This window comes from Dendrobates tinctorius, unplaced genomic scaffold (genome assembly GCF_039654945.1).
Source record: "Dendrobates tinctorius isolate UK_male_01 unplaced genomic scaffold, ASM3965494v1 ptg000075l, whole genome shotgun sequence".
Classification (NCBI taxonomy): domain Eukaryota; kingdom Metazoa; phylum Chordata; class Amphibia; order Anura; family Dendrobatidae; genus Dendrobates; species Dendrobates tinctorius.
In genome coordinates, this window is record NW_027361743.1 from 40,128,352 (window position 1) to 40,147,818 (window position 19,467).

Genomic DNA, 19,467 nt, shown 5'->3' on the forward strand with positions numbered 1-19,467 from the left:
GTGGGAAAAAAAGTGCATATTATAATGCGGAAAATACGGTACCTGGCTGAAATCATGCAGCCAATTTTTGAGACATGCTGTCCATGCATCTATCAGCTGTCACATTCCTTTTTTTTTTTTTAAATATTAAGTTAGAGGTTTGTGATTGAAAGTTTTTGTAAATTAACATTACAAAACACAAGAGTACCACCATATGTTCCCGATCCCTTCCACCCCAGCAAAATACAAGAAAATATATTTGAAGTGCAACATAACCAGTAAAATGGATTCACGGTTCAGTAAAAAGTAGGGGGGCTGGAACTGCTGGTAATATACTATTTGTCAGAATGCATAATCATTTTCTTCATACACTGATATATTGCAGATAATGTTGTCAGGTTCCCTTTTAAACACAAATTTATAGAGAAGGTGAAAAATAAGTACCGTAATGTAGATCAATGGTCTCCTAAGAAATTGGATGTATGGGTGTCATCATTTGTGGTGTTACTTGAAAACCAATTATGCAAATTGTCTCTTCAGAGAGGAAGAGGACTGTAACTCTAGTGCCACCTATTGGAAGCAGCGATATTAGAAATCATTATCGACTCTTTAATGATGTGACTTGGGATAAAAGGCAAACCAGAACTTAAATTAGCAGACACGTGTTTCGGGATGTTGCCCCTCATCATTGCAAATTATGAGATCTGATTTGGCTAGGTGAGAAGGTCTGAACTGGCGTCTAAGGGATAATATGGCATGTCAGAGTGAGAAGACTTAAAAGCCATGCATGCTCCTCTGCAAAATAAAATATGCAATATGTCTCTTCAGATAGGAAGAGAACTAGTAATGTGACTTTAGATTCTGGAGGTGCTGCCATGTTTCAGTAGGATGTGGACGAGGCTTTCATTACACTGATCATACATTCCTAGCAAGAGGAAACTCTAAAACTTTCTGAATAAGGCCGGGATCACACTACCCGTCTGTGATGCGAGAAACTCACATGAGTCTATCGCATCAACACACCCGGCGCTACCGCCGGCACTCAGGACCAGAGCTGCATCTGCCTAGAAATATATGAAGCCTCAGCTCCAGTCCTGAGTGCCGGTGGCAGTGCCGGGTGTTGATGCGAGAGACTCGTGCGAGTTTCTCGCATCACACACAGTAGTGTGATCCCGGCCTAATGGCACATATTTATTTATGTTGGTACATGTGCATGCTAGGACAGGTCTATGAGAAAAATGGGGTCCCCCTTACCTCCGGTGTTCCTGAACCCTCCTTCATCTCCCGGTCCTGTCCCCTGGCCGTCAGCGTCTTCTTCCGGCAACAAAGTTACGGAAGCATGCGCAGTGCGCCTGCTGATATCTGCTGGTCGGCACCCGGCAACAATAGGAAATTTTTCCAGTTGGTTCATTTGATTTGTGATAAACCCTATCACAGTGATCAAAATAAAAAAAATAGTAACTCAAACCCCCCTTTATCACCCCCTTAGGTAAAAATAATAATGGAAAAGTATACATTTTTATTTTAGGGTTGGGGCTAGGGTTAGGGCTGGGGCTAGGGTCATGCTGGGGTTAGTTTCATAGTTGGGATTACGGTTAGGGGTGTGTTGGGGTTAGTGTTTGGAGTTAGAATGGGTGGGTCCACTGGTTAGGTACATCAGGGGGTCTCTAAATGCGACATGGTGACCACCATTGATTCCAGCCAATTTTACGTTCAAAAAAATCAAACGGTGCTCCCTCCCTCCTGAGCCCTGTCAGGTGCCCAAACAGTGGCTTCCCCCCCCATACGGGTTATCGGCGTACTCAGGAGGAATTGCACAACAAATTTTGTGGTCCATTTTCTCCTGATACACCTGGGAAAATAAAAAAAAATTGATTCCAAAGTAAACTTTTTTATGGAAAAAAAAATGTTCATTTTTTTCCTTCCACATTGCTTTAGTTCTCGTGAAACACCTGAATGGTTAATAAACTTGAATATGGTTTTGCGCACCTTGAGGGGTGCAGTTTTTAGAATGGTGTCACTTTTGGGTATTTTCTGTTATATTGACCCTCCAAACTCACTTCAAATGTGAGGTGGTCCCTAAAAAAAAAATGTAAATTTTGTTAAAAAATGAGAAATCGCTGGTCAACTTTTAATCCTTATAACGTCCGAACAAAAAAAATAGTTTACAAACTTGTGCTGATGTAAAGTTGCCATGTGAGAAATGTTATTTATTAACTATTTTTTGTGACACCACTCTCTGATTTAAGGGTACAAAAAAAATCAAAATTTTTGCCAAATTTCCATTTTTTTTCATAAATAAACGCAACTTCATTTCAAAGAAATTTTACTACTAAACTGAAGTACAGAACTGTAACTTCATAAAGTGACAGTGGTCAGAATTGTAAAAATTGGCTTGGTCATTAAGCGCCAAATTGACTCTGTCACTAAGGGCCCCGTCACAAATAGCGACGCACCAGCGATTCCGACGATATTACCTTGTCAGGATCGCTGGTGTGTTGCTATATGATCGCTGGTGAGCTGCCAAAAAGGCAGCTTCACCTGCGACAGGAGAGTAACAAGCGACGCACGTCGCTTAGTTACCCACTGTGTACCTTAGTTACCAGCGCGCTGGTGCAGGAAGCTGGTAACCAAGGTACACATCGGGTTTCTAAGCAGCGCGCGGCACTTAGAAACCCGATGTGTACCTTGGTTATCAGCTCCCTGCACCAGCGCACGCTGGTAACTAAGGTACACATCAGGCTTCTAAGCGCTGCACGCCGCTTAGAAACCCGACGTTTACCTTAGTTACAAGCGCGCTGATCGCTGGTCTCCCGCCTGTCACACGCAGCAATGCGTGCTGGCCAGCGGGAGACCAGCAATTAAAAAAATGTCCTGGCCATTCCAGGACGATCAGCGATAACCGGCAGGGGGCCGGTCGCTGGTCAGTGTCACACACAGCGATCTCGCTGGTGAGATCGCTGTTGCGTCACAAAACTTGTGAGTCATTTTGACAGTATGCTTTGGATCATTGTCCATTTGGAAGAACCATTTCCACCCAAGCTTTAACTTCCTGGCTGATGTCTTGAGATCTTTCTTCTGTATTGCCACATAATCTTCTTTTCTCATGATGCCATCTATTTTGTGAAGTGCGCCAGTCCCTCCTGCAGCAAAATAACCCCACAACATGATTCTGCGAACCCATGTTTCACAGTTGGGATGGTGTTCTTAGTCTTGCAAGCTTCTCCCTTTTTTCCTCCTAACGTAACGATGGTCATTAAGCCAATAAAGTTCAATTTTAGTTTCATCAGACCACAGGACATGTCTCCAAAAATTAAGGTCTTTGTTCCTGTGTGCATTTGCAAACGTTAAACTGGCTTTTTTATGTTTCTTTGGGAGTAATGGCTTCTTCGTGGCAGAGTGGCCTTTCATCCCATGTTGATACAGTACCCGTTTCACTGTAGATATTGACATATTATCAGCTTCCGCCATCATCTTCACAAGGTCTTTTGCTTTTGGTCTTGAGTTGATATGCACATGTCTTACCAAAACATGTTCTTCTCTGGGACACAGAACCTGTCTCCTTCCTGAGCGGTGTGATGGCTGGACATACCCCATTTTGTTTGTGTATAATTGTTCAGATGAACGAGGCACCTTCAGGTATCTCTTACCATAAGTAAGTGTCTCAACTTACCGCCATCCATTGGTGTGGGTTAGAGCGCAGTATGCGTGGTTCAACTACTGCCTCACCATCATATTCTTCAGGACCTGCACAGCGCCTGTTCTTCACTAGCAGCTATTGCAGGAGTTTCTGGGGGAGCGCCAGTGTTTAGAATCTATTGTTTTATCTTGAAATTGTACCCAAGGATGAGCCAGACTTGTGCAAGTCCACAATTATCTTTCTGATATCTTGGCTGATTTCTTGAGACTTTCCCATTATGCTACACAAAAAAGCAGTGTGTTATCAGAAGCTTCCAAACACATGATTTCGTCATATGGGCAGCCCAGAATTGTTTTAAGGCATAGTAATCTTAGTGTATGTAAACTTTTGACTTTGCAGTAAGTAATAAAAATGCCTTAAAACATTTCTAGAATCCATAGAATGGTAGAGTTGGAAGGGACCTCTTGGGCCATCTGGTCCAACCCCCTGCTCAAAGCAGGATTCACTAAACCATCCCAGACAGATGTCTGTCCAGCCTCTGTTTGAAGACTTCTATTGAAGGAGAACTCACCACCTCTCGTGGCAGCCTGTTCCACTCATTGATCACTCTGTCAAAAAGTTTTTTCTAATATCTAATCTGTGTCTCCTCCCATTCAGTTTCATCCCATTGCTTCTAGTCTTTCCTTGTGCAAATGAGAATAAAGATGATCCTTCTACAATGTGACAGCCCTTGAGATATTTGTAGACAGCTATTAAGTCTCCTCTCAGTCTTCTCTTTTGCAAGCTAAACATTCCCAAATCCTGTAACCGTTCCTCATAGGACATGGTTTGCAGACCGGTCCCCATTCTGGTTGCTCTTCTCGGAACTTGCTCCAGTTTGTTGATGACTTTTTTAAAAATGTGGCGCCCAAAACTGGACACAGTATTCCAGATGAGATCTCGCTATCTCTCTCTCTTTTTAAACTGTGTATGCGTGCATATATAGTACAGACCAAAAGTTTGGACACACCTTCTCATTCAAAGAGTTTTCTTTGTTTTCATGACTATGAAAATTGTAGATTCACTCTGAAGGCATCAAAACTATGAATTAACACATGTGAAATTATATAATTAACAATATAATTAACAAAAAAGTGTGAAACAACTGAAAATATATTTAGATTGTGAGCCCCATCAGGGACAGTGATGATAATGTGTGCAAACCGTAAAGCGCTGCGGAATATGTTGGCGTTATATAAAAACTAAAGATTATTAAAATGTCTTATATTCTAGGTTCTTCAAAGTAGTCACCACCGGAAATGGTCTTCCAACAGTCTTGAAGGAGTTCCCAGAGATGCTTAGCACTTGTTGGCCCTTTTGCCTTCACTCTGCGGTCCAGCTCACCTCAAACCATCTCGATGGGGTTCATGTCTGGTGACTGTGGAGGCCAGGTCATCTGGCGTAGCACCCCATCACTCTCCTTCTTTGTCAAATAGCCCTTACACAGCCTGGAGGTGTGTTTGGGGTCATTGTCGTGTTGGAAAAATAAATGATGGTCCAAATAAACGCAAACCGGATGGAATAGCATGCCGCTGCAAGATGCTGTGGTAGCCATGCTGGTTCAGTATGCCTTCAATTTTGAATAAATCCCCAACAGTGTCACCAGCAAAGCACCCCCACCATCACACCTCCTCCTCCATGCTTCACTGTGGAAACCAGGCATGTAGAGTCCATCCGTTCACCTTTTCTGTGTCGCACAAAGACATGGTGGTTGGAAGCAAATATCTTAAATTTGGACTCATCAGACCAAAGCACAGATTTCCACTGGTCTAATGTCCATTTCTTGTGTTCTTTAGCCCAAACAAGTCTCTCCTGCTTGTTGCCTGTCCTTAGTAGTGGTTTCCTAGCAGCTATTTTACCATGAAGGCCTGCTGCACAAAGTCTCCTCTTAACATTTGTTGTAGAGATGTGTCTGCTGCTAGAACTCTGTGTGGCATTGACCTGGTCTCTATTCTGAGCTGCTGTTAACCTGCGATTTCTGAGGCTGGTGACTTGGATGAACTTATCCTCCGCAGCAGAGGTGGCTCTTGGTCTTCCTTTCCTGGGGCGTTCCTCATGTGAGCCAGTTTCTATGTAGCGCTTGATGGTTTTTGCCACTGCACTTGGGGACACTTTCAAAGTTTTCCCAATTTTTTCAGACTGACTGACCTTCATTTCTTATGATGGCCACTCGTTTTTCTTTACTTAGCTGCTTTTTTCTTGCCATAATACAAATTCTAACAGTCTATTCAGTAGGACTGTCAGCTGTGTATCCACCAGACTTCTGTACAACACAACTGATGTTCCAACGCCATTTATAAGGCAAGAAATCCCACTTAATAAACCTGACAGGGCACACCTATGAAGTGAAAACCATTTCCGGTGACTAACCTAGGCTATAAGACATACAGTATTTTCAGTTGTTTCACACTTTTTTGTTAATTATATAATTCTACATGTGTTAATTCATAGTTTTGATGCCTTCAGAGTGAATCTACAATTTTCATAGTCATGAAAATAAGGAAAACTCTTTGAATGAGGTGTGTCCAAACTTTTGGTCTGTACTGTATAATATACTTTTTTTGGCTAAAATACAAAGGAAATTATTATTATTTATATAGCGCCATTAATTCCATGGTGCTGTACATGAGAAGGGGGGTTACATACAAAGTTATAGATATTGTTAACAGTAAACAAATTTACAATGACAGACTGGTGCAGAGGGGAGAGGACCCTGTCCTTGCGGACTTACATTCTACGGGATAGTGGGGAAGAGACAGAAGGTCGGGGGTGCAGCAGCTCTGGTGGTGATGAGGCGGCAGCTCAGGCGGTGGTGAGGCGGCAGAATGGTTATTGCAGGCTGTAAGCTTTCCTGAAAAGATGGGTTTTCAGGTTCCATTTGAAGGATCCGAGGGTGGTGGATAATCGGACGTGTTGAGGCATGGAATTCCAGAGGATGCTGGATATTCGGGAGAAATCTTGGAGGCGGTTGTGTGAGGAACGAATAAGTGTGGAGAGAGTAGGAGGTCTTGGGAGGATCGAAGATTACGTCAAGGAAGATATTGAGAGATTAGTTCAGAGATATAGGGAGGGGAAAGGTTGTGGATGGCTTTGTAGGTCAGTGTTAGTAGTTTGAACTGGATTTGTTGGGGAATTGGGAGCCAATGGAGGGATTTGCAGAGGGGAGAGACGGGAGTAGCGAGGAGAGAGGTGGATTAGTCGGGCAGCATAATTGACGACAGACTGGAGTGGTGCAAGAGAGTTAGCAGGGAGGCCACAGAGGAGAGTGTTGCAGTAGTTAAGGCGGGAGATGATGAGGGCATGTACAAGAGTTTTAGTAGATTAAGGGCTGAGGAAGGGACGGATTCTGGAAATATTTTTGAGTTGGAGGCGACAGGAAGTGGCAAGAGTTTGGACGTGTGGTTTGAAGGACAGGGCAGAGTTATTCCGAGGTAGTGAATTTCTGGTGCGGGAGAGAGCGTGATGCCGTTTACCATAATAGATCGGGTAGGGAAGATACGTGAGATGGAGGAAAAATAATGAATTCAGTTTTGTCTACATTGAGTTTTAGGAAGCAAGAGATGAAAAAGGAGGATATTGCTGATAGACATTCCGGGATTCTGGACAACAGAGAGGTGACATCTGGGCCAGAGAGGTAGATCTGAGTGTCATCTGCATACAGGTGGTACTGGAAGCCATGGGACTTTGAGTTGTCCTAGGCCAAGAGTATAGATGGAAAAAAGTAGGGGTCCCATGACAGAGTCTTGGGGGACTCCAACAGAGAGGGGGTGGGATGAGGAGGTAGTGTGGGAGTGGGAAACACTGAATGTGCGGTCAGAAAGGTATGAGGAGATCCAGGACAGGGCAAGGTCTTTGATGCCAAGGGAAGAAAGAATCTGTAGCAGTGGGCAGTGGTCAACTGTGTCAAAGGCAGAGGACAGGTCGAGGAGGATGGAGAACTGTGTGATAGCTTTGGTTGTGAGTAAGTCATTAGTAATTTTGGTCAGGGCAGTTTAATTGGAGTGGTGGGGGGCGGAGGCCAGATTGCAGGATGTCAAGGAGTGAGTTAGATGAGAGGTGGGAGCAAAGTTGAGCCATGGACATGCTGTTTAAGGATTTTGAAAGCAAGCGGGACCAGTGATATGGGGAGATAGCTGAGCATAGCAGTTGGTTCAAGGTTTGATTTTTTGAGGATGGGTGTTATGGTGGCATGTTTGAAGGCAGAGGGGAAGGTACCAGAAGTTAGGGATAGGTTGAAGAGATGGGATAGGGCTGGAATGATCATGTTAGTGAGGTTGGGGAGCAGGTGGGAAGAGATGGGAGCAAGTGCACAGGTGGTGAGGTGTGATTTGGAAAGGAGATGAGTAAGCTCTCCTTCAGTGATGTTGGAGATTATTAGGGAAGGGCAGAGGTCTGGTATGTGGAGTGGTTGGGGTGGTGGAACTGTAAAGGTTTGCCTTGTTTGGTCGATCTTGTTTTTGAAGTAGGTGGCAAAGTCCTCAGCAGAGATGAGGGGAGTTGGAGGTGGCAGTGGTGGGAGGAGGAGAGAGTTAAATGTGCTGAAAATCTCGGCTTATACGCGAGTATATACAGTAGATTAGCATGGGGGGCAGGCGTACATTGGCTGACATTTACTGTCCGCACTAGTCGGTGACCTCTTTTCAAAAAGCTAGTGAAGCTAGCCAATAATAAAATTGCCATAAGTTGCAACATTTTTGACACATTTAAAATAGTTTTACTCCAAAGCTCTGGCAAAAACTGATGAATTGGGCACAAAGTATTGAGTGGACACCAGTTTGAAGACTACTTTCCAGACTGAGCAGTATTCCACTCTGATAAAGCATGCTAGAATATGACCCACACTTCGTTTACCGCCATTTTTTCTAAATGCAATTATGCAGTAAAACTCGTATAGTCACATTTCATCATGACTTGTAGTACTGGCTGTAGTGCAAAATACCACGCATCTGCCTTAAATATACAATGAAATTTTTATTGACAAGTCAACATGTGTAAATATGACAGTCAACGTTTTCGGTCTCTCAGACCTTGAACACTGTCAGTCAGCTCCTGATTCTGCTATGAACCATAGGACATAGGCCGTGATCAATGTCTGGGACAGATCAAAACGTTGTCCGTCCTTTCTAATTCCACATGCTATCTCATCAATAAAATTAACACTGCGTGTGTGAGTGCTGTGGCATTATTATTTGGACGGATGTCCCTACTACAAATTGCTACTGTCTTTTAGCTACGAGCAGCGACCAGAAATTTGATAAATCTTTTAATAGTACAGACTAACAGTGTTATCAATATATCTTTAACGTGGGGGAGGAAACTGGAGCACTCAGAGGAACCTCTGACCCCCAACACTGCAAGAGCATCAGTGCTAACCACTGAGCCACCGTGCTGCTCCATGTCCTATGAGTCCACATGGGCATCGTGGGGGCGAGTGCCCTGTGTGTACCCTTTATTGAGCCTTGGTTATCTGGTATTTATTAGTGAAAATGTACCGGAGTTATATCTGTGTTGTGTGTTGTGATGCAAAGTATATTACACATGCATACTTTTTTTTTTTAATATTATTTCTCTGTTTTCAAATGTACGGTAGTATACACTTTCAAGGAAATGTTTTTCTGTGCATCCATGCAACCCAACAGATACTGTTTTCTAGCGGATGTAATACCCAGACATGGTGTGAATAGAGTCCTATTCTAATTATTGCTTTGTGATATGTAGATTTGTGCCACCTGAAACCATAGGATTTATGTAAGTTCTGGCATGTATTTCAGCTGAAGTCCCCCTCAACCTCCCTGAAAACTTTTAAAGGGAACCTGTCAGCCCCCCCGGGTGTTTTTAAGTAAAAGAGCCACCTTCAGCAGCACTAAGGCTGCATTCTGTGAAGGTGGCTCTTCTATTTCTGACCCCTAGTAACGCAGAAATATTGACTTTTGTAAACAGGTCCTCATACCTGTAATGCGTCCCATAGGTATGGTGTGTCCCCCTGTATCAGCCGTCTGCCAGCCGTCCATCATGCCTGTCCTGTGTCTGGGCACCGCCCACCAGCCGTCCATCATGCCTGTCCTGTGTCTGGGCACCGCCCACCAGCCGTCCATCATGCCTGTCCTGTGTCTGGGCACCGCCCACCTGCCGTCCATCATGCCTCTGTCCTGTGTCTGGGTGCCGCCTCCTCCTGTGTAGTATGCCTGTGCTGTGACAACTCTAGCTGCAGCTTCCCCCATCCCCCTCCTCATCTTTTTCCTCTCTCTGCACACAAGCAGGTCACTGGCAGGTCAGCTCATCAGACACTGCGTGCTGAGGGAGGAAAAAGAAAGAGGGTGGGGATGGGGGCAGAGGTCGCATTAACGCCTGTCTGGACGTCTATGACGCACAGGCAGGCGAAAAAACGCCTTCTGATTAGTACGATACGTCCACGGGACGAATCGTTCTAAGCTACAGTGGCAGCGAGTTGGACGGAGCTGGGGAAAGGGCAGTATCAGATGTTGCGGAGCGACTCACGTCAGTAGGCGGGGTTTGTATAGTGATTCCCCGCCTCGTTTTCGGATTGGTGGAGTCTCGCAGATTACGTCACACGTGCTGTTAGCCCCTCCCACACAGCGTTTGTGTGCGGCCAGAGCTAAGGAGTGAGGACAGTGATGGAAATTACCGGGGAGGAGGACGCTGACCGGCTGCACCGTTATCATCCTTCTGTGAGGCGGGAGAGCGCGGCCGGGGACCGCAGCTGCGTGCACGGTGCGTGGTAAGTGTACTGCATGGGAACATTGGGAAAGTGGTCGCGCAGGGCGACCTCCATCCATAGCAAGGTCGCCTGTACGGTACTAATCCCCGGGGACTCGCAGGGGGAGGGGGGCTGTTATTGTCGCTGTGCTGAGGCCTGTGGCCAGTGACCTGTATGTGTATGCTGTCATCTGCCGGACTGCTATAGGCAGAGCCGACCACCGGTGTCTGGGGGCACTGATTTGTTTCCATTGTTATCATGGACGATGTGTACAATTGGCTCCTGAGCGTCAGCAATCATATGTGTAACAAATGGATTATGTCACTGAGGGGGCTGTGCAATGGTGTGTGTGTGTGGGGTGGTCTGTGCAATGGGGTGTGTGTGTGTGGGGTGGTCTGTGCAATGGTGTGTGTGTGTGTGTGTAGGGTGGTCTGTGCAATGGTGTGTGTGTGTTTGTGTGGGGTGGTCTGTGCAATGGTGTGTGTGTGTGTGTGTACTCCTCCGTGGTGAAAAATACTCCTCAAAAATATTGGGAGGAGTATTTTTACTCCTCTGAAAAATATGTAGCGCGACCTCTGGATGGGAGGAAGGCGCAGCTAGAGTTGTCACAGCACAGGCATACTACACAGGAGGAGGCGGCACCCAGACACAGGACAGAGGCATGATTGACGGCTGGCAGATGGCTGATACAGGGGGACACACCATACCTATGGGACGCATTACAGGTATGAGGACCTAGAAACAGAAGAGCCACCTTCACAGAATGCAGCCTTAGTGCTGCTGAAGGTGGCACTTTTACTTAAAAACGCCTTGGGGGGGTGACAGGTTCCCTTTAAGATGTGCTTTTAAGGCAAGCCTTGAGAAAGGTTCATACATTGGAGCCGAAACATTACCATTATCTGTTAATAAACCACTGATTTTTTTCCTAAATCTCATTGGTGTGCTGCCTCCAGTTGCTGCTTTATGTACGGTAGCTATGTGTACATGTGGGGAGATGCCAATAGAGTATCTTGATGATTTGCCCAAGTGCATTCAGCGTGGCAGAGCATTCCTGAGACAACCATTAATAACTGCATATGGTTGTTTCTCATGTGGCACATATGACAGTCTAATGTGAAACATTCTCTGAAACAGGTACTCTTGAAATGTAGGCAACCATTGACATCCCATAGCCTTAAAGGGAACCTGTGACCTCGTTTTTCCGCTATAAACTGCAGCCACTGCCTTACGGGGCTTATCTACAGCATTCTAGAATGCTGTAGATAAGCCCCCGATCTCACCCGGGGGCGGTCCTTTCTGATGGGTGTCGCAGGTCCGGCGCCTCCCAACTTCATGCGATGTCGTTATCTTCCTTGCTTCGTGCCGCGGCTCCTGCGCAGGCGTACTAATCTGCCCTGTTGAGGGCAGCGTAAAGTACTGCAGTGCAGAGGCGTCGGGAAAGGTCAGAGGTCCAGCGCTGCGCACTGCAGTACTTGGCTCTGCCCTCAACAAGGCAGATCAGTACACCTGCGCAGGAGCCACGACATGAAACAAGGAAGATGACGACATCGCATGAAGATGGGAGACCTCGGACCTGTGACACCCATCGGACCGGACTGCCCCCAGGTGAGTATAATAAAACTTGTTTTTCTTCTCTTTCAGGTTAGATCGGGGCTTATCTAGAGCATTATAGAATGTGATGAGGTGGCAGGTTCCCTTTAAATGTTTGACCCTAAATCGTTTTTCTAAAGGGACAATGGCACCAAGCATATTTCCAAACTTAAAGGGATTGGCCACTACTTTTTTTTTCTTTTTTTTTAAATTGCTATCCTATTAGGATGGGCTGTCAATATGCGATTGGTAGGGGTGCAGGTGACCGCTATCAGTTATTACTTTCCACAGCCAAAAGTTCTTGAACGCTGCCGTAAAACAGCAGCTCCATAATTTCTGTGGTGGTCGGTTATTGTTGAACAATCCCCTATTCAAATAACTAAGGGGTGGAACTGTAGCACCCGGCCGTGACCACTGTGGTTTTGGTAGAAGTGCTCTGTTCTGGGTGTCAGGTTTCACACCCACACCAATCAAATATTGATAACTTATCCCCTGGAACAGACCTGTGCAAAGTGCGGCCCACATGGGGATTCTATGGGGTGATATAAAGCACATGGGGCTTCTATGGGGGTGACATAAAGCACATGGGGATTCTGTGGCGGTGACATGAAGCACATGGGGATTCTGTGGGGGTGACATGAAGCACATGGGGATTCTATGGGGGTGACATGCAGAATATTGGGATGCTGTGGTGGTAGCCTCCCCATGTGCAGGTCATGTGGTTGTCATGCTGCACATGGGGAGGCTATGGGGGTGACATGTTGCAAATGGTGAGGCTATGGGGGCATCTTTAAGTGTATATAGGGAGGCTGTGTGGGGCTCATACATTGTATATAGGGAGACTGTGTGGGGCTCATGCAGTATAAGGAGAGGCTGTGTAGGGCTCATGCTGTATATAGGGAGGCTGTGTGAGGCTTATGCTGTACATGGGGAGGCTGTGTGGGGCTCATGCTTTACATGGGGAGACTGTGTGGGGCTCATGCTTTACATGGGGAGGCTGTGTGGGGCTCATGCTTTACATGGGGAGACTGTGTGGGGCTCATGCTTTACATGGGGAGACTGTGTGGGGCTCATGCTTTACATGGGGAGGCTGTGTGGGGCTCATGCTTTACATGGGGAGGCTGTGTGGGGCTCATGCTGTATAATGGGAGGCTGTGGGGCTCATGCTGTATATGGGAAGGCTGTGTGGGGCTCATGCTGTATAATGGGAGGCTGTATGGGGCTCATGCTGTATATGGGAAGGCTGTGTGGGGCTCATGCTGTACATGGGGAGGCTGTGTGGGGCTCATGCTGTATAATGGGAGGCTGTGTGGGGCTCATGCTGTATAATGGGAGGCTGTGTGGGGCTCATGCTGTATATGGGAAGGCTATGTGGGGCTCATGCAGTACATGGGGAGGCTGTGTGGGGCTCGTGCTGTATATGGGAAGGCTGTGTGGGGCTCGTGCTGTATATGGGAAGGCTGTGTGGGGCTCGTGCTGTATAATGGGAGGCTGTGTGGGGCTCATGCAGTACATGGGGAGGCTGTGTGAGCCTCATGCTGGATATGGGGAGGCTGTGTGAGGCTCATGCTGTATAAGGGACTGTGGGGGTTGATACGATGTATAGGGGGGTTTCAGCATACTTAATTCTGCTCAATATTAAATGATACAATTAATATTAATAAACTAATATTGAGTAGAATTAATTTCAAGCTATTGGTTCGGCCCTTCACAACAGTCATCGTCTCTCATGTGGCCCCTCGGGAAAATTAATTGCCCACCCCTGCCCTGGAAGGTAACGGAGCAGCCATCACACAGCCCTGACCTGAATCCCATTAAAAAATGTGTTGAAAAAGTGTGCAAGCATGGAGGCCTACTAACCCGACCCAAGATTTCAGTAATCCAAGTTAGATTTAAATGCGATGGTACCAAATACTGTACACGTGTATGGAAACTGCTGAGACTCTGATGAAGGAAATAAAATCTGAAATCATTGCTTCTAGCATTATTCAGACATGTCACATGCCTGAATTATAGTCATGATCCGTGTTGACTTAAGAGAGGGAATGTGTTAAATGTCTGAAATTGTGAAAAACAGAGTTTTGATGAATGTGACTGTGTATGTTAACTTTGACTTCAATTGTAATTTATTTATTTTTTTATTTATTTTTAAACTTTTTTATTTTCACCCAAGGACCTCAACACCCTGCGCCACCATGGCTCATTCGAAAACGAAGGGCAACGATGGGAAAATCACGTATCCACCAGGGGTCAAAGAGATCTCAGACAAAATTTCAAAAGAGGAAATGGTTAGACGACTCAAGGTAAGGTCGTGGGCTTCCATCTTCCAATGGTTTATAAACGTACATTATTATAATGTTGTTAATGCTTCTGTATATATGTGTGCATTAAATCTATTTAGGCATAAAAGTTAAGGATTTTTTGTGTGTGTTTTGTACACAGTTTTTTACTATTTCCCCCTCATTGTCTGTTTTGAACTAGTTGCTTTTTATGGGCACACAGTGGAAAGCTTCACGTGTGGATGCATGTGTGATAGAGATATATCTAATATAATGTACAGTAATGGCCAAAAGTGTTGGCACCCTTTAAATTGTTCCAGAAAATGAAGTATTTCTCCTATAAAAGTATTGTAATAACATGTTTTGTTTTTATTTTTTTTTGTGTATTGGAGCAGCACAAAAAATTAAAAAAAAAAAAAAGGCGAATTGTTACATTATCACACAAAACCCCCAAAATGGCCCTGACAAATTGATGGCACCTTTCCAAAATTGTGGGTAAATAACTTTTTTCAATTATTTGTTGCTTGTTCAAACTCGCCCATGGCAAGTAACTGGTATGAGCAATATGAAAACCACACCTAAAAGCAGATAAAAAGGGAAGAAGTTGACTCAATCTTTGCATTGTGCATGTCTGTGTCTTATGCACTAAGCATGGAGAACAGAAAGAGGAGATGAGAACTGTCTGAGGACTTGAGAATAGTGATGGGCAAAACTCTGGATCTTCAGCCGAACAGTTAAAAAACAAACAAAAAAACGGGTGCCAGAACAGTAACCGGACCCAGACCCCATTCTGAATGGGGGACCCGAACATCCATTGTTTGCCACGCTGTCATCAGTGTGGCAAACGCTGTAACTGATCAGCGATAAGAGTATTACCGGCGGTCACAGAGCTGCGTTTCCCACGTTTACATCCGGCCACAGAGGTGTCGTATCATAAGAGTACTACTCCCATCAGTCTACGGCTGCTGCCGATAATGACAGCGAGAGCAGCCTGAGTTAGGCTGCTTTCACACATCCGTCTATTTGAATCCGGCACGATGCGGCGGAAAGTGTGAAAACCGGATCCGGTTTTGTCACATAGAAAGTAATGATCGCCGCATTGTGCCGGATGTACATGTGGCGGCCCCGGTTCTTTCCGGATACGGCAAAAATGAGCCATCCGGCGTCTGCAAAAAAAAGTTCCCTGCAACGCTTTTTGGCAGCGCCGGAACGGCCTTTTAAAGTGCGCATGCCCGGACACTGTGATTTAACCCCACAGGTGCCCGGCAAGCGCAAAACTCTCTCTCCATACCTTTGTCTGACTGACTCGTCCCCCCGCTCTCTCCAGATGGCTCTCTTCGCTGCGGCTCCCGTCTCTACAGCTGGCTCTCGTCGCCCGGTGCTGCGGCTCCTTTAAATTTATCCAGGCTGCATCCGGCGACGCATCCACATCCGGTGTCACCGCTACAGGCCGGTTCCGGTGGCATGGTTTTTCGCCGCACGCCGCCGGAACCCTGAAATCGGATGTGTGAAATCAGCCTTATAAATAAATAAACAAACCAGCGTGGGTTCCGCTCTTATTATTAATTAACTAAAATAAACAAAAATAGGGGGAGAGTTTTGAAGTGGCGAACAAAGAGTCCAGATCTAGATCCCATTGAACACCTGTGGAGAAATCTTAATCCTTCAAATATGAGAGACCTGGAGCAGTTTGCTAAAGAAGCTCGTTGATGGTTATAGTAAGAGATTGACTGCAATTTTTGTTATTCGAAAGGGTGTGCAACCAAATATTAAGTTTAGTGTGCCAACAGTTTTGCCTATCCCATTCTTGGGATTTTGTGTGAAATGATGTCCAATTTGCCTCCCCCCCCCCCCCCCCCCCTCTTTTTTTGTGGTGTTCCAATATACACAAAGGAAATAGACGTGTATAATAAAACATGTGGAATTGCAATAATTTCCTGGGAGAAATACCTTATTTTTCGCTTTATAAGATACACCTGATTATAAGACGCACCCCCAAATTTGGTGAAGAAAAAGAGAAAAAATGTTTTTTTTTTTATGTTAAATGGAGGCGTGTCTTATAATGCCAGTGTCCATCTTTCAAATCATATTCCGTATATGTCCCTCATCCTGGTATTTATATAACCCCCATCCTGGCACATTGCCCCCTTGTGCTGGCACATAGCCCCCCCATCCCATCCTGGATATGGCCCCCCCGGTCACTATATGCCCCCTGCTGGCCCCCTCTCTCTATATGCCCCAATGCTTGCATGCACATGGCCCCCCTCTCTATATATGCCTCCCTGCTGGTACGCACACGGCCCCCGCGTCCCTATATTCCCCACTGCTGGCATTCACATGGTTCCACGTCCCTATATTCCTCCTGCTGTCACACATTGTCCCCCCCATCCATGTGTTCCCCCTTGCTGGCACACATTGTCTCTCCCCCCCCCCCCGTTCCTATATTCCCCCCTGCTGGCACACATTGTCGTCCCGTCCCCCCCCCCCCCCCCCCCGTACCTATATGTCCCCCTGCTGGCGAACACATGATAAAATAATAAACAGTTAACTCAACTTCTGATGATCGCTCCTGCTCCCCCCGTGGCTTTCCTATGTCTGCTGAGATCCTCCTCATTCAGGCAGCTCATTGTAGCTGCAGGACCTTCCATGATGTGACCAATAGGAACTGCGGTCACGTGACTCGCAGTGCACACTGGGAGTCACGTGACCGCAGGTCCTATTGGTCACATCATGAAAGGTCCTGAAGCGATGAACTGCCTGAATGAGCAGCTCCTGCCGAGCGCCCTGCAGGAGGATGATCTCTGCAGACACAGGAAAGCCAGGGGGGGGGGGGAGCTGGAAGCAGGAGCCATCATCGGTAGGTGACTATAGTGACGGGGGGGGGGGGGGGGGTGCAGGCACATGTTATATGCACCGCTCCCCTGTCTACCAACTCGGTGCTACTTCAGCACCGAGGTGATGGACAGCGGGTGAATATTACATTAGCTTAGTGAGCGGGAGCACAGGACCTCTCGCTATCTCTACAGCCAGCCCACCTCAGCCCCCTGACACCACGCCAGAGCCACCCCCCCCACTCTATAGCACAGCAGCACACATTCGCATTATAAGACGCACCCCCCCCCCACTTTCCCCCAAAATTTTTTGGGGAAAAAAAGTGCGTCTTATAATTCGAAAAATATGGTACTTCATTTTCTGGAACAATTTCAAGGGTGTCAATACTTTTGGATATTTGTATTTAAAAAAAAAAACAACGGAAAAGAGGATAGAGGAGAATCTTGACCATGTGCACATTTCACACTTTCACGATTCGCCAGTCTCACAAGGTTGACTGCCCAATTTTTAGTTTCAGCCTGAGAAAACCTGTTAGAAATGTTTTGTGCTTTGTATTTTTTTAGATGGTTGTTAAAACCTTTATGGATATGGATCAAGACTCTGAAGAAGAGAAGGAGCACTATCTGAACCTTGCTCTTCATCTAGCATCTGACTTTTTTTTAAAGCATCCAGATAAAGATGTTCGCTTGCTTGTAGCCTGTTGCCTTGCAGATATTTTTAGGATTTATGCCCCAGAAGCCCCATACACGTCTCCAGACAAGCTGAAGGTAAGTCACCGTTTTGGCTGCATATTTATTTACCTAGAGAAATGTGTGAGAGACAAACTGCCTGTGATTGTCAAATCAACAAAATAGTAATGCACATGATGTGAACTACTGCGCTGGATTAAGTGGGATTTCTGACCCTCTTAATAATTAGTTTTGCAATATCCATCTAAGTCATGTGCTGACTTGGGGTCCCGATACACTAAACGACGCACCAGCGATCCCAACAACGAAATGACCTGGTCAGGATCGCTGGTGAGCTCTCAAACAGGCAGACTCACCAGCGATCAGGACCAGCAAGGACGCTGGTATCCCTGGTAAATAGCGGGTAACTTAAGCGTGCGCGTCGCTTAGTTACCCGCTGTTTACCCTGGATACCAGCGTGCTCGCTGGTCCTGATCGCTGGTGAGTCTGCCTGTTTGAGAACTCACCAGGTTAAGCAGGTATCACTGTCACTTCAACGGGTTATTCTCATTGTATTGAATGGGTAAAATAGCATTGTGCTTGGAAAACAATAAACTTTACGATTTACTTGTTAAAAATCCTTTCGGCTCTCAAGAATGAAGAGATATTTAATTGTATTGCTCGTTGCCTAGTTTACTGGCCACCTCTTCAATCTTAGTGGTAGCTGGTGTCATAGGCAAAGAGTGGAATGCTATTTCCAGTAGATCTTGTAAGCTCTCCTCTGGCCATATATCTGAAACCGGCAATCATGAGACAGCACATTTATAGATGATTTATCACCTCTGCCATCATATCTGCTAAAGACTTGTACTATGGAGAAAATAACTTGTTAAAGGTTGTGTCCTCACAATTCTCACTATCCGCACCGATTGGACTATGTTGGTGTAGAAAACACTCCTGTCTGGTAACACCCAGTTGTCAGTTTATTCCTAAATAACAGGAACAAAGCTTAGTAGATATATGCGAGACGATGCACCCGAATTTTTGTTCTGAGGAATACAAAGTTATCATATTATTGCCATTGCATTGATATAGGAGCAGTGAGCGTCTTTATGCTGCTGTATCTGAGATGAACATGATAAATTTACTCTATTTGTAAAGAAGCAAGTTAAATGTATGAAAAAGGTCAAGTTTTTCAAGATACTAAAGTATGAATGAAGCAAGAGCTGCAGTATGTTTTTCTCTTTAAAATTGCAGCCCTTTCTTGTCTTTTAGGTATTAAAATTATTGGAGTTAAGTTTTTACAATAATTCTGTTCATTTCCGTAGGATATATTTATGTTCATAACGCGACAACTCAAAGGCCTTGAGGATACAAAGAGTCCACAGTTTAACAGATACTTCTATTTGCTTGAGGTAATTGCACCTGGACAAGCTCCCACTGCCAATACTAGGGAATCGTGACTGTGGACATTACGTTGTTATTATTTATATAGCACCATTGGTTCCATGGTGCTGTACATGAGAAGGGGTTACATACAAATTACAGATATCACTTACAGTAAGCAAACAATGACAGCCTAATACAGAGGGGAGAGGACCCTGCCCTTGCGGGCATACATTCTACAGGATGGTGGGGAAGGAGACAGTAGGTTGGGGGGTTGCAGCAGCTCTGGTGTTGGTGAGGAGGCAACAGGGTCAATGCAGGCTATAAGCTTTCTTG

General features: G+C 45.6%; 1 protein-coding gene across 2 annotated transcripts in view; it reads left to right on the plus strand.

The window, feature by feature from the left end:
• The window catches only part of PDS5B (PDS5 cohesin associated factor B), a 238,732-nt gene that overhangs the window by 41,826 nt on the left and 177,439 nt on the right, over window positions 1–19,467 (plus strand). For both annotated transcript variants that reach the window (XM_073583194.1, XM_073583193.1), the window contains exons 2-4: window positions 14,140–14,269; window positions 17,641–17,844; window positions 19,074–19,160. In XM_073583194.1, coding sequence (XP_073439295.1) covers window positions 14,162–14,269; window positions 17,641–17,844; window positions 19,074–19,160 — 399 coding nt within the window. In that variant the 5' untranslated portion in view covers window positions 14,140–14,161. The remainder of the gene's footprint in view (window positions 1–14,139; window positions 14,270–17,640; window positions 17,845–19,073; window positions 19,161–19,467) is intronic.